The sequence below is a fragment of the Pseudoliparis swirei genome, chromosome 20 (assembly GCF_029220125.1).
Source record: "Pseudoliparis swirei isolate HS2019 ecotype Mariana Trench chromosome 20, NWPU_hadal_v1, whole genome shotgun sequence".
In the NCBI taxonomy this organism is placed as follows: Eukaryota; Metazoa; Chordata; class Actinopteri; order Perciformes; family Liparidae; genus Pseudoliparis; species Pseudoliparis swirei.
In genome coordinates, this window is record NC_079407.1 from 1368547 (window position 1) to 1383624 (window position 15078).

Here is a 15078-nt window from a genome sequence, read left to right on the forward strand (position 1 = left end):
CGAACACGGGGACGAACCAAAGCGCGACACCTGTGACGTAATGTATGATTCCGACTGTTACAAAACACCGATACGGTATTTTAAACTGTGACTGAGTGACTAAAACTACACTGTTGACAACAACAACAACAACTACTACTACTACTGTAACTTCTAGTAAAACAATATAAACACGAGACGACGTCACGTCGCCGGTCGTCACGTGACGTCGCGTAACGTAACGGACAGTTAGCTGACGTTAGTGAAGTTACTAAATTCTGCTGACGGTTGAACCGGAGAGTCCGTACCGGACGCTCTCTCGCGGGCGGTTGGCGGCCGGCTCCCCGCTGCTACGGGGTTTCCTCCAGGCCGTCGGGGCGCGAGGCGGCGGACGGGCCGGTGAGTTTTAAAAGCCGACGGTCCTCGCGGAGCTCGACGTGGCAGCTCGTGGGAGTAGCGCCGTCAAGCTGGCGGGCGGGAAATCAGCCACGTTTCCGGTCACCCCCTCCAAAATAAAACGCCACACGAAGGCGTTGCCACTTGGGCGTAATAATGATATTTATTTTGAAAATTAGAATCTTCATTAATTAATATAAAAATGAACAAACAATGTGAGATAACAATGTGAGATATTAAGTACATAAAAAAACCTTGAAGGCCCAGATATATAATACATACATAAATATACACATTTTAAAATGTGCATGTATGAATCGACAATAAAGTAATTCATTTAAATGTAGCTGCAAATAATACATGCGGAAATTAAAGATATTTCATTGATTGGTTTGTTTTTTGTTTATAATAAAAGTAAGATGTTGAAATGATGTGAAACTACTTATTAAGAAGTATTGTGTCAAATGAGTAAAATGAGTATATAAATATAACACATAAGCCTTGAGCTGCATGAAGGAGAGAGAGGAACAACAAACTTCTTTAAACGCCACATTTAATGTGTTCATGGTCTGGTGACCTGAAACCACGTCAGGGCAGCTCCACACGCCTCGGTTATATATATATATACACACTGCAGGTTTTATTCAAATTACAATGCATCTGATTAAAACATCAAATAAACAAACATTGTATGTGACAGCAAATCATAGGAATCCAGTAGTTTTCTGGTGATTAGTTATTAATCTACTATTTAAAATGAGAATAACTTCATTTAAATTCTGCATTCAGACAGAAGATATAACATAAAGGAAACATGATGACGATATTACACAGGTGACATGGGGGGGGGGGGGGGGTCCGACTACTGAAGGTGACTTAATTCCTGAGAAAAATCCCCATTAATTCAGATGGATGATCCACCACAGCGCCACCCTGTGGTTATTCTTCATAACGGAATTCAGATTATGAGCCTTTAGTTTAAACTTCATCCTCTAACATAACAACAACAAACTGGATTAAAAAATAAGTATACTAGTAAAACAATGACATCAGAGAATCAATATATATATAGTTTGGTGGAGGAAGTTTATCCTTTAACATTTAATCATATTTAAAAAACTATTAAATTCAGAAACACAGCAAATTCAGAAACACGACGAAATCCATGAGGATAAGATTCTAATTAATTAATTAAATAACTAAAAACTAGTTTATTATTAATGTGACTTAATGATAAAACTATTTTAAAAATACTTAACAAAGCAGATAAAACCATAAAATGACTCAAGACTCAGTTTGAAGTGTTGAACCGGTAATGTAAAAATGTAATGCATATAAATATATAGATATACATATCCATCTATCTATATATATATATATATATATACACTACCGTTCAAAAGTTTGGGGTCATCCATTCAATTTCGTGTCTTCCATGAAAATTCACTTTTATTTATCAAATGAATTGAAAATTGAATAGAAAATATAGTCAAGACATTGACAAGGTTAGAAATAATGATTAATATTTGAAGTATTAATTTTGTTCTTCAAGCTTCAAGCTCAAAGGAAGGCCAGTTGTACAGCTTATATCACCAGCATAACTGTTTTCAGCTGTGCTAACATAATTGCACAAGGGTTTTCTAATCAGATATTAGTCTTCTAAGGCGATTAGCAAACACAATGTACCATTAGAACACTGGAGTGATAGTTGATGGAAATGGGCCTCTATACACCTCTGGAGCTATTTCATTAGAAACCAGACGTTTCCACCTAGAATAGTCATTTACCACATTAACAATGTATAGAGGGTATTTATGATTAATGTGATCTTTATTGAAAAAACTGCTTTACTTTGAAGAATAAAGACATTTCTAAGTGACCCCAAACTTTTGAACGGTAGTGTATATAAATATATATATATATAAATATATATATCTATATATAAATATATATATGTATATGACATATATATTTGGTCACAACGTTATTTATTAATTATAATGACGTATTATTTACTTATTTTAGATTTTTAATCAGAAAAGCAGCCGTCACAAAATATGAAGTTATGAAAACTTATTTTTTTAATGTTGTCACAGGAACAAAGCTTGATTAAATACTGGCTCCTGATTGGACGAGATGCTGCTCAACTTTATTTTATATTAAACCAAAAGTCAAATATTACAGTATCCAAATTGAAATGATCCCACAATGCAATGCGGCGGCGGTTTAATCACATGTGTAGGGGGGTCCTTGAACGCACCGCTGTGGAAGAGACAACGTGGACCGACAGTCGGGGAACCTTGGCTATCGGTATTAATATTAATAATAATGTATTGATGTCAGGTGTTCGTTGTGTGTGTGTGTGTGGGGGGGGTTCAGCAGGAAGGACGTGACAGAATTTCTGTATAAAAGCTTCAAATGGACATTCAAGTGTTTTTTGTTTGTAAATTGTGAGGTAAACAAAAGCCAAAGTTATTGATCCGGAGGTCCAACACGCTGCAGCTCTGATGACTCTTCATCATCATCTTCATCACCACCAATAACAAACATGGCTTCTCCTCGGAGACGCGGCGGAGGTTCACGAGGCTCGCAGGGTACAAATACACAAAATATATATTTACACAATTTGTATGCAAGTTGTAGTTTTTAAAAAATAAAAAGGAACTACTGGCCATATAAATCTGACAACACGGCTCTACAGTGGTTATTGTTTATGCCTCTATTTAAACTTTATATCTATATTTATTCACATGGAGACGCAACCAATAGAAAACTTCCCGAAAAATATATTTAATTCCTGACGTGGAGGAGGGGGGCAGCGGAGCTCGCTGGATCAACCCCTCCCCTCCCATCTAGCCCCTCCCCTTCCACCCTGGCTCCTCCCCTCCCATCTAGCCCCTCCCCTTCTACCCTGGCTCCTCCCCTTCCCTCTAGTCCCTCCCCTCACCGTGTCATCCGTCGGTCCGATGCTACTCGTCGGGACGCTAGAATTCAATCCACGGCGAATAGATTCAAGTAGAGCGAGCAGGAGGAGGGTATTACTGGTTAAGATGGTTAGGATGGTTAAACTGGTTAAACCGGTTAAAGTGTTTCAAGAGGATTCCCCGAAGTGTCGGCCATGTTTCCCTTTGACCTTTAACCTTCAGAGACCAGCTCGTCTAACAGTCACTCTCTGTTGGTCTGGTAGAAGTTAACCTGTGTTAACTAACCTCAGTTAATGAACTAACCTCAGTGAAATAACCTACATCAGTTAACTAACCTCAGTTAACAAACCTCAGTTAACTAACTAATCTCAGTTAACTAACTAATCTCAGTTAACTAACCTCAGTTAACTAATCTCAGTTAACAAACCTCAGTTAACTAACTAATCTCAGTTAACTAATCTCAGTTAACTAACTAATCTCAGTTAACTAATCTCAGTTAACGAATCTGTTAACTAACTAATCTCAGTTAACTAATCTCAGTTAACTAACCTCAGTGAACTAACCTCTGGTAACTAATTAATTTTTTTCTGAGATTCAAAACGATGAATGTCTCGTCTAATCTCATAAATGTTTGTTATTCTCATAAATGTTGTTGCGTGTTTCCAGCTGAGCTGTTCCTCTCTGGACCAGCAGGGGGCAGCACAGCTCCAGGACAAGCAGACTGTGTATCAGATTATTATCATCATCTTGTTTAAATCCAATAAAAATAAAACAAAGTGACGGCTCCTCCTCTGAACATTACACTCTCTGCAAAGGCCCTTCTGACTCAGTATGACGTCACGAGGACGCATGAAGGGCTCCGGGGGGCCAGCAGGGGGCGACAGAGTCCACGGCAACGGCACCAGAGAAGAAGGTCCTGAGCAGCTCAGTGAGCTCCTGGTTTCTTTGGTGGTGTAAACAAATAAACAACGACCCCGAGGAGAGGCTGAGACCAGGACACTGAGGTCAGGAGGTCGTGAGATCTTCAGAGAACCTCCGTCACACACCGGATCCTGATCTTTGGCAAATTAATTGTGAAAAAAGTACAAACGTCCGGTTAAAACACGGGAACACGAGCGTAACTCTTAAATATACGGTGGCCGAGCAGCTTCCTGTTCCACACGGGGGACGAGACATCGCAGAGCGGCATGGTCATGTTAAAATAGACCTCTTTTTTATTTACATTGATATAAATATATATATTTATTCATATAAATAATTATATATATTTATATAAATAAATATTTATATTTAAATATGTATTAATATATATATATAAATGTATATATTTATATAAACATAAATATATTTATAAATATTTATATAAATATATACATTTATATATAAATATTTATATATATATATATATAAACAAATAAATATATATATATATATATATATATTAATATATATATAGCAAAGCAATTGTAAAATAACTGCTAAAATCTCATCTACCTGGAACAACCAGATGACACATTCTGACTTGGTCTACGGATCATTTGTTGCATTCATATCATAACAAACCCCCCTAATAATAATAATCATAATCATAATAATAATCCCATGAAGCATCAGTCCGGGTGCAGACCTGCGAGTCCCGCTCCACGCTGCGATGGACGACAGTCCAGACGTCCTCCTTGTTCCTGGTTTAGCAGCTCGTCAGTCAGGAGGAGGAGGAGCAGGAGGAAGAGAAGGAGGAGGAGGAGCAGGAGCAGGAGGTCACTCCCACGCCAGGGGAGACGGAGGCATTTCAGAGGGCTGAGCCACAGTGGAGCTGGTGGAGAGGGAGGAGCAGTTAGTGACGTCGTGCTTCTGTAACTCCACTTTTATTACAACACCAACCACAACAGAGAAGTTCTCACAGACGGAATATATATATATATAAATATATATTTATATATATATATAGTGTATATGTGTATATATATATATATATATATATATGTATATATACATACAGGACTGTCTCAGAAAATTAGAATATTGTGATAAAGTTCTTTATTTTCTGCAATGCAATTAAAAAAACAAAAATGTCATGCATTCTGGATTCATTACAAATCAACTGAAATATTGCAAGCCTTTTATTCTTTTAATATTGCTGATTATGGCTTACAGCTTAAGAAAACTCTAAAATCCTATCTCATAAAATTTTAATATTTCCTCAGACCAAGTAAAAGAAAAGATTTATAACAGCTGAGTGTTTGTCAAGGCTCAGGAAACCCTTGCAGGTGTTTCGAGTTAATTAGACAATTCAAGTGATTTGTTTAATACCCTACTAGTATACTTTTTCATGATATTCTAATATTTAGAGATAGGATATTTGAGTTTTCTTAAGCTGTAAGCCATAATCAGCAATAAATCAGAATAAAAGGCTTGCAATATTTCAGTTGATTTGTAATGAATCCAGAATGCATGACATTTTTGTTTTTTAAATTGCATTACAGAAAATAAAGAACTTCATCACAATATTCTAATTTTCTGAGACAGTCCTGTATATATAAATATATATATATATATATAGTGTATATATATATATTTATATATATACATATATATATGTATATATACATATATAATATATATATAGTGTATATGTGTATATATATATATAGTGTATATGAGTATATATATATATATACATATATATATGTATATATACATATATAAATATATATTTATATATATATATATAGTGTATATGTGTGAGTGTATAGAGCCCCCCACCTAATGAAGCTCTTGAAGGCAGCTGATTGAGGGTTGATGCAGAGCGGCACTCGACTCCCCTTCTGCTGCTCCAGGATGAACTGGTGGATGATCTCTGAGGGAAGAACAGGAAGTACACACAGGATGTATTATGATGGTATCACCTTTTAAAGTCCAACAGGAAGTGAATTGAATAACTGTTATTCTGCACTAAAGCTGAGTTATGGTTCCGATTACAGAGATGAGCAGGACTTTTATTTTGAAGGGGAAAAACGAGACTGCCGAGACCGGTAGCTCAGCTCCGCTGACCTTTGACCCGTCTCACAGAGCTCAGGTTCTTCTCGAAGCCGTCGTCGAACTTGGGATCGGTGACGGGCTCAAAGTCGCTGGTGTAGACGCGGCCGGACGCCGTGGTGTAGCAGCACGCGCACATGCAGGTGTGGTAGCGCAGCCGGCCCTCGTCCAGGTACGGGTGGGCCAGGGCGTCCTTCGCCGAGATCCTCTTGGACTGGAGACACAAGAGGAGCTGCTTTACCATCGACTGGCCACCAGGGGGCTCCTATGGTTGTATAGAAGTCTATGCTTCATGTGTTGAAGCTGCATTCTCTCTCCTGACCACCAGGGGTAACTCATCTGGTTGTATAGAAGTCTATGCTTCATGTGTTAAAGCTGCATTCTCTCTCCTGACCACCAGGGGTAACTCCTCTGGTTGTATAGAAGTCTATGCTTCATGTGTTAAAGCTGCATTATCTCTACTGACCACCAGGGGGCGCCTCCTCTGGTTGTATAGAAGTCTATGCTACATGTGTTAAAGCTGCATTCTCTCTCCTGACCACCAGGGGGCGGCTCCTCTGGTTGTATAGAAGTCTATGCTACATGTGTTAAAGCTGAATTCTCTCTCCTGACCACCAGGGGGCGCCTCCTCTGGTTGTATAGAAGTATATGCTTCATGTGTTAAAGCTGCATTCTCTCTCCTGACCACCAGGGGGCGCCTCCTCTGGTTGTATAGAAGTCTATGCTACATGTGTTAAAGCTGCATTCTCTCTCCTGACCACCAGGGGGCGACTCTTTATGTTACACTTTATATTTCTTCTCTTGTATTTCATCTTTGTTGTAGTCACTTTACTGTTTCTATTTTAGTTGGAACTTTTTTATTTTCCTTTGTGATTGCGATATGTAAACTAAAGAAATGTTCTTCTATTGTTCATCTGTGTTTACATTCCAGTGTTTTCTGCTGTTGTAATCTCTAATAAGCAAATAGATCTCATGTCAATGGGCAGTTGTCATGACGACTCACCGGGTCGAACACCAGCATCCTGCAGAGCAGGTGCACCGCCTCGTGGGTGGCCTGGCCCGACAGCGTGTAGAGCACCGGGAGGGACGGCTGCACACACACACACACACACGTCTCAACAACAACAACAACAACAGGGAGTTTGTGTACTAGTTGTGTTCCTCACCTGTTTGTGAGCTCCTCCGTGGACGTGTGCACGGGCGCCTTCACACGCCGTCCTCACGGCCTCCACGGAGGGCGTGCCCAGCAGGTCTGTGATGAGATCCAGCTGCAAAGACATCAGAGACCAGAGGTTAGGGGTAACCCCACACTCATGCTTCTATACAACCAGAGGAGTCGCCCCCTGGTGGTCAGGAGAGAGAATGCAGCTCTAACACATGAAGCATAGACTTCTATACAACCAGAGGAGCCCCCTGGTGGTCAGAAGAGAGAATGCAGCTTTAACACATGAAGCATGGACTTCTATACAACCAGAGGAGTCGCCCCCTGGTGGTCAGGAGAGAGAGTGCAGCTTTAACACATGAAGCATGGACTTCTATACAACCAGAGGAGTCGCCCCCTGGTGGTCAGAAGAGAGAATGCAGCTTTAACACATGAAGCATGGACTTCTATACAACCAGAGGAGTCGCCCCCTGGTGGCCAGGAGAGAGAATGCAGCTTCAAGGACCAGAGGTTATCTCCTGAATATGATTCACCTCATGGAGGTAAAGGAGTCTTCACACCTTTTTCTAAACTGGATCAAGGGTTCTCTCATTGGTCCCTCCTCCTTTTTATTATGAATGCTTATTAAATAAAGTATCTTGCCTTCCCCGGATCCCTAAACCTCTCGTGTCATGATGTAACACACATGAGGGATTCCCTCTGGACGCAGGAGGTGCTCGGGTACCTGCTGGATGGGGCTCTGGGCCTGGAAGAGGATGCGTCTCCCCAGCAGCTCGGCGAAGATGCAGCCCACGGACCAAATGTCGATGGCGTTGGAGTAATGGCGGCTCCCCATGAGGATCTCTGGAGCTCTGTAGTACTGCGTCACCACTTCCTGAGTCATGTGCCGAGACTCGTCCGACTCCTCCACCCGGGCCAGGCCGAAGTCACAGATCTGGAGTCAGTACGAGCTCATTAAACGAAAACGTCAACAACAACGAGACCCGTCATCGAGACCCGTCAACGAGACCCGTCATCGAGACCCGTCAACGAGACCCGTCATCGAGACCCGTCAACGAGACCCGTCATCGAGACCCGTCATCGAGACCCGTCATCGAGACCCGTCAACGAGACACGTCATCGAGACCCGTCAACGAGACCCGTCATCGAGACCCGTCATCGAGACCCGTCAACGAGACCCGTCATCGAGACCCGTCAACGAGACCCGCCATCGAGACCCGCCATCGAGACCCGTCGAGACCCGCCAGAGACCGTCGCCGAGACCCATCGAGACCCGCCATCGAGACCCGCCAACGAGACCCGCCATCGAGACACGCCAACGAGACCCGCACGAGACCCGTCATCGAGACCCGCCATCGAGACACGCCAGAGACCCGCCAACGAGACCCGCCGAGACCCGTCCGAGACCATCGAGACCCGTCCACGAGACCCGCCAGACCGTCCATCGAGACCCGTCATCGAGACACGTCATCGAGACCCGTCAACGAGACCCGTCAACGAGACCCGTCATCGAGACACGTCAGAGAGACCCGTCAACGAGACCCGTCAACGAGACCCGTCATCGAGACCCGTCATCGAGACCCGTCATCGAGACCCGTCATCGAGACCCGTCATCGAGACCCGTCAACGAGACCCGTCAACGAGACCCGTCAACGAGACCCGTCATCGAGACCCGTCAACGAGACCCGTCATCGAGACCCGTCATCGAGACCCGTCATCGAGACCCGTCATCGAGACCCGTCAACGAGACCCGTCATCGAGACCCGTCAGAGAGACCCGTCAACGAGACCCGTCATCGAGACCCGTCAACGAGACCCGTCATCGAGACCCGTCATCGAGACCCGTCATCGAGACCCGTCATCGAGACCCGTCAACGAGACCCGTCAACGAGACCCGTCATCGAGACACGTCAGAGAGACCCGTCAACGAGACCCGTCAACGAGACCCGTCATCGAGACACGTCAGAGAGACCCGTCAACGAGACCCGTCAACGAGACCCGTCAGAGAGACACGGAGAGACTAACCACGCCCCTTTAGGAGACAACCATCAGTTCTATGAAGTGAACGTGAACACATATGATAACCGACTCTTTCCCCACAGCATATGTTGGCTTCCTTCCTTCCTCACGTACCTTGAGCACACAGTTGCTGTTCACCAGGAGGTTCCCCGGCTTGATGTCTCGGTGGAGGATGCCAGCAGAATGAAGGTATTTCAGTCCTGGAGGAGAGAAACAGAACAAAAGTCCTCAAGACTCGGAAACCATGACGGACCAGAGCCCACTGCTCCAAACAGAGATATATAGATATATATAGAAATATATATAGATATGTATATATATCTATATATCTATATATATCTATATCTAATGTAATCATGGCTAGGTTGATATGCCTCACCTCGTAGGATCTGATAGAGGAAGACCTTGGCGTGGTCGGAGCTGAGCGGCTGAGGTGAGACGATGATCTTATGGAGGTCGCTCTGCATGAGTTCAGTCACCACGTAGCTGAGGGCCGTTAAGGAGGTCAAGGAGGTTGAGGAGGTCAAGGAGGTCGAGGAGGGGCCTGAGACCTGGTCCTGGAGCTGGACCTGCTCTACCAGGCTGAACCTCCAGGCCTGTAAAGCTCTGGAGGCCCAGAGACATCAGGGTCAAGGATACATCTCCTCAAAGTAGTCGATGTGAGGAGGTTGTAGAATGTCCAGAGCCGAGAGGACCTGAGGACAGAGAGACGGTGGTTACAGGTGGAGGCCGGGAGACGGACAGGTGGAGGCGCCTCGGCGTGGACTCACGTTCTCGTGCTTGAAGAAGCTCAGCATCTTCAGCTCCCGGAACACCCGCTTACAAGAAACCAGGTTTTGGAAGACATTGGGCATCTTCTTGAGGGCCACCTTCTTACCGTCCCTCGGGTCCGTCACCGACCTGGTGGAGAGGACAGAGGTCAGAGGACAGAGGTCAGAGGACAGAGGACAGAGGATAGAGGTCAGAGGATAGAGGACAGAGGATAGAGGTCAGAGAATAGAGGATAGAGGTCAGAGGACAGAGGATAGAGGACAGAGGACAGAGGACAGAGGATAGAGGATAGAGGTCAGAGGTCAGAGGATAGAGGACAGAGGATAGAGGTCAGAGGACAGAGGATAGAGGATAGAGGATAGAGGTCAGAGGACAGAGGTCAGAGGATAGAGGATAGAGGACAGAGGATAGAGGTCAGAGGATAGAGGATAGAGGTCAGAGGACAGAGGACAGAGGATAGAGGTCAGAGGATAGAGGACAGAGGTCAGAGGTCAGAGGATAGAGGATAGAGGATAGAGGACAGAGGATAGAGGATAGAGGTCAGAGGATAGAGGACAGAGGATAGAGGACAGAGGACAGAGGATAGAGGATAGAGGACAGAGGATAGAGGACAGAGGTCAGAGGATAGAGGTCAGAGGATAGAGGATAGAGGTCAGAGGATAGAGGACAGAGGATAGAGGATAGAGGATATAGGTCAGAGGATATAGGTCAGAGGATAGAGGACAGAGGATAGAGGTCAGAGGATAGAGGACAGAGGTCAGAGGATAGAGGTCAGAGGATAGAGGATCGAGGATAGAGGATAGAGGACAGAGGATAGAGGTCAGAGGATAGAGGTCAGAGGATAGAGGATAGAGGACAGAGGATAGAGGATAGAGGTCAGAGGATAGAGGTCAGAGGATAGAGGATAGAGGACAGAGGTCAGAGGATAGAGGCTATAGGTCAGAGGATAGAGGTCAGAGGATAGAGGACAGAGGATAGAGGTCAGAGGACAGAGGTCAGAGGATCGAGGATAGAGGATAGAGGTCAGAGAATAGAGGTCAGAGGATAGAGGATAGAGGATAGAGGATAGAGGATAGAGGACAGAGGATAGAGGACAGAGGATAGAGGATAGAGGATAGAGGTCAGAGGATAGAGGATCGAGGACAGAGGTCAGAGGACAGAGAATAGAGGTCAGAGGATAGAGGACAGCGAATAGAGGATAGAGGTCAGAGGATAGAGGACAGAGGATAGAGGACAGAGAATAGAGGTCAGAGGACAGAGGTCAGAGGATCGAGGATAGAGGATAGAGGTCAGAGAATAGAGGTCAGAGGATAGAGGATAGAGGTCAGAGGATAGAGGACAGAGGATAGAGGACAGAGAATAGAGGTCAGAGGATAGAGGACAGAGGATAGAGGACAGAGGACAGAGGATAGAGGTCAGAGAATAGAGGTCAGAGGATAGAGGATCGAGGATAGAGGATAGAGGTCAGAGGATAGAGGACAGAGAATAGAGGTCAGAGGACAGAGGATAGAGGACAGAGAATATAGGTCAGAGAATAGAGGATAGAGGACAGAGGATAGAGGTCAGAGGATAGAGAATAGAGGATATAGGACAGAGGATAGAGGTCAGAGAATAGAGGATAGAGGACAGAGGATAGAGGACAGAGGATAGAGGACAGAGAATAGAGGATAGAGGACAGAGGATAGAGGACAGAGGATAGAGGTCAGAGGTCAGACATCCCCCTGAACCAGAGCGCACACAGGAACTTGAAGCAGGACTGCTGACGGAGACGTTGGTCCATGACTGGTGGACTTAAGCCCCGCCTCCTCTCCTGTCCGTCTCGGGTGAGTGACTCAAACCAGCCAATGAGCTCCTGACCCTTGTTATTGAACAGTTCAAACTCTCTCTCTCTCTCTCCCTGTGACCACTGGGCCTCGCTCGTCCCCAGAGGACGACCCCTCCTCCGTGACCTTTAGACTGAATCTCTGCTACAGTCATCTCGGACACTGAGGGCCGAGGGGTCAGGAGGCTTCGGTCGGCCCGTCGGACCGTGAGATGAAACACGTGGTCAGGGGACCCTTCGATGGACCATCGGTCGGGGGTCCGTCGGCTCTCCTAGGAGCCAGTGAACCGCCTCCAAGAGGATCAGCCGAGGCCGACAGATGGCGAGCTAAGAGGTTCAGGACCTAGGAAACACTTCTGCTCTCCTAGTTCTCTCCCTTTGTTCACTCGTCTCCTTTTCTAGCTCAAAGAAGTTCTCTTTCCACTTCTGAGACTGAAGGAAAACACCGATGACACCTCGTGGTTGGTCAACATTCAGTTATAACCTTTTAATTTGACATATTTATAATCCTGTTTGGTCAAAGGTAGGAAGACAGACAGGTAGACAGACAGGTAGACGGACAGGTTGGTATGAAGATAGGTAGACAGGTATCTAGATAGACATGTAGGTAGAGAAGTAGAGGGAAAGGTCGTCATGTAGAACAGGTAGGAAGACAGGTAGGTAGACAGGTCGACAGGTAGTATTTATCATGAGATGATGTCATGATTGGACAGACTTGTTAGGACACACAGACCAGATTTATTCACAATATGAAACCTGGTGCTGAAGATCACCTGAGACCTGAACACCTGTCTGTGTTCCCCACAGCAGACAGAGAAGACATGTCGCCATGGTTACGTGTATCTGCAGTATTCATCTGGCCGGAGCATGCAGTTACTACACGTTTCAAACGTGTGTGTGAGTGTGTGTCTGTGTGTGTGTGTGTGTGCGCGTGTGTGTGTGTGTGTGTGTGTGTGTACTGCTGTGCATTGATGAAGTTACATTCAGGTCTCTGCTGCCTACAAGACTTCAAAACGGGCTGCACCCCGCTGGCTGCTGGAGGTGCGCGCGCACTCACCAGACGACCCCGAACGCCCCGTACCCGATGGGCCGGTCCAGCTCGATGTCCAGCTGCGGCTGCAGGTGGTGTGCGTGCTGCCGGTGATGGTGCGCTTTGACCGGGGCCGCGGCGGCCGCCGGACCGGGGGCTTGTCCCGGTGCCGGGGACGGGAAGTACGGCTGCTGCTGCCCGGGGTTGAGCATCACCGCGGCGGCGCCGAGCTGCAGGTGGTGCTGGCCCCCCGCGTGGTGGTGGTGGTGGTGGTGAACGTGGGGGGGAGGAGGCGGGAGGTGGTGCGGGTGGTGCGCGGCCACCGCGGAGGAGCCTCCAGTGAACGCGGCCATCATACCGACGCGCTGACACCAGCCATGCACCGCAAAGTGAGGATGAGGATGAAGAGGATGGAGAATTTATAGGAAGCGGACCGGCGGCCTGACCCACTTCCTCTCAACTAGTGCACCGCGGACCTGTGCAGGAGGGCGAACCACAGAAGAAGAAAACAACCTGCACCCCCCCCCCCCCCCCCTTAATAAATACAGATAGCCGCCCCTAGACGCCCCTCATGCTGGAGCCATGCCAGCCCCGGTCCTGATTTAAGGTGCGAGTCAAAGTGGGTCACGTGGGGAGCGGCGCCTTCATCTTTTCTAACTGTGCCCCCCCCACTGGTCCTCTTCCTCTTCCTCCTCCTCCTGCTGGTGCAGGCCAGGGTAATCTCCGAGCCGTGATTAACGCCGTTGATCCGGGTCTCACCGGAGCCGTATCCGAGCCCAGAGCACAACAAGCGGGCGGGCCCGGGCCTCGGTCATCCGCGGCGGCCGGACGAGCCGCGTCCCCCAGATCCCTCCGCCGCTGCCGCCCCGCTTTCGGAGCTCTACTTTTCGGCCCGGCGGCGTCGCTCCGTCTCCACCGACGCGGTGAAACTATTTTGTTTTATAAATAAACATCCGACATGGTGAACGCGCGCGACACCCCCTCTCTCAGCTGCTCTTTGGTGGTGGGATTAGGCAAGATTGCACGGACCAATCAGCGGCCGCTCCGTCTGTGACGTCCCGGTAATCTCCGCGGTTGTCACTCGTGTGCGGTCAGCGGCGCATGCGCGCTGTGGGTGATACAGCTGCTGCTGCAAAAGGCCCCAACGACGTAAACAGAAACTTCTACATACGTGTCAGTGTAAAAGCCAAATGCAGGTTTTTTACAAAGAATGTCAACTGTATATAAAATCTATTAAATTCTGTAACAAGTATTAAACCATAAAAACGTATTGCCTGTGATATATGTCTGTAATTACACAATCAGAGCCTTAGATTCAGCTTGTTCTCATTTTTATATTACATATTTACGTTTTTCTAGTTTAATTGTTTTATGCTTTTATTTCTGTTCCCTACTTTTTGCAACTATATGTATTTAAAAATTTTTATAAACAAATAATTATTAAAACTAATAATACGTTAACTCATTTAAATTAAATACAAAATTAAAATATATATTAATTTAATTAATTAAATGAGAAAACTAAATAAAATAAGTTAAACAAAAATACAAAATAATGAGTGGAATACAAACATTACAGCAAGGCTATCTGAAATTAATTTAAAGCTATCAAATAAATAAAACAACTTTTGAGAGTTCTCGTTTTTAACAATTTATTTTGAAGCAGAGTGGCCAAACGGTGGAATTACAACTTCCTGGTCAGTCACGTGACGCCTCCAAAAGACAAGACGTCTGTAATTTAGCGGATTTATTTTTAAAGGTAAATGAACGTCCCAATATGAACACATGACCAGCCTTAATTCAAATGATTAGGTCTTAAAATTAAAATAATAATAATGTAAAAATGCAGTAACGGCTGAATCCAGAGCGAGAGGGCTGGGAGGCGGGGTTAAAGGGAAACACCAGTGCGCATGCTCCATAGGGCCCGCGGCAACATACGG

General features: G+C 45.6%; 1 protein-coding gene across 4 annotated transcripts; it reads right to left on the bottom strand.

Annotated features, from left to right (window-relative positions):
- Positions 1 to 911: 911 nt before the first annotated feature.
- Positions 912 to 14386, bottom strand: nlk2 (nemo-like kinase, type 2). Of its 4 annotated transcripts, none has more exons than XR_008834821.1 (12): positions 13190 to 14386; positions 10286 to 10415; positions 10155 to 10210; positions 9895 to 10001; positions 9630 to 9715; positions 8222 to 8431; positions 7502 to 7603; positions 7339 to 7425; positions 6351 to 6549; positions 6063 to 6156; positions 4927 to 5112; positions 912 to 4351 (listed from the first exon to the last, which is right to left on the bottom strand). XR_008834821.1 is itself a non-coding variant. In XM_056440869.1 (11 exons), exons 1-11 carry the CDS (start codon positions 13492 to 13494, stop codon positions 5058 to 5060), a joined length of 1455 nt encoding a protein of 484 aa, XP_056296844.1. In that variant the 5' UTR covers positions 13495 to 14386; the 3' UTR covers positions 4802 to 5057. The 4 variants fall into 4 exon arrangements, 1 of the variants encoding a protein (XP_056296844.1); XR_008834819.1 differs by having other exon boundaries at positions 13166 to 14386; XR_008834820.1 differs by having other exon boundaries at positions 912 to 4356; positions 13166 to 14386.
- Positions 14387 to 15078: the final 692 nt, after the last annotated feature.

Excerpts from the sequence above, each read along its gene's own strand:
- nlk2 (XM_056440869.1), bottom strand. The coding sequence starts at position 13,494 with ATGATGGCCGCGTTCACTGGAGGCTCCTCCGCGGTGGCCGCGCACCAC. Across the intron at positions 10,002-10,154 it reads ATCGACTACTTTGAGGAGAT|CTACGTGGTGACTGAACTCA; the intron begins GTATCCTTGACC and ends AACGGCCCTCAG. Across the intron at positions 6,157-6,350 it reads CTCTGTGAGACGGGTCAAAG|AGATCATCCACCAGTTCATC; the intron begins GTCAGCGGAGCT and ends TTCTTCCCTCAG.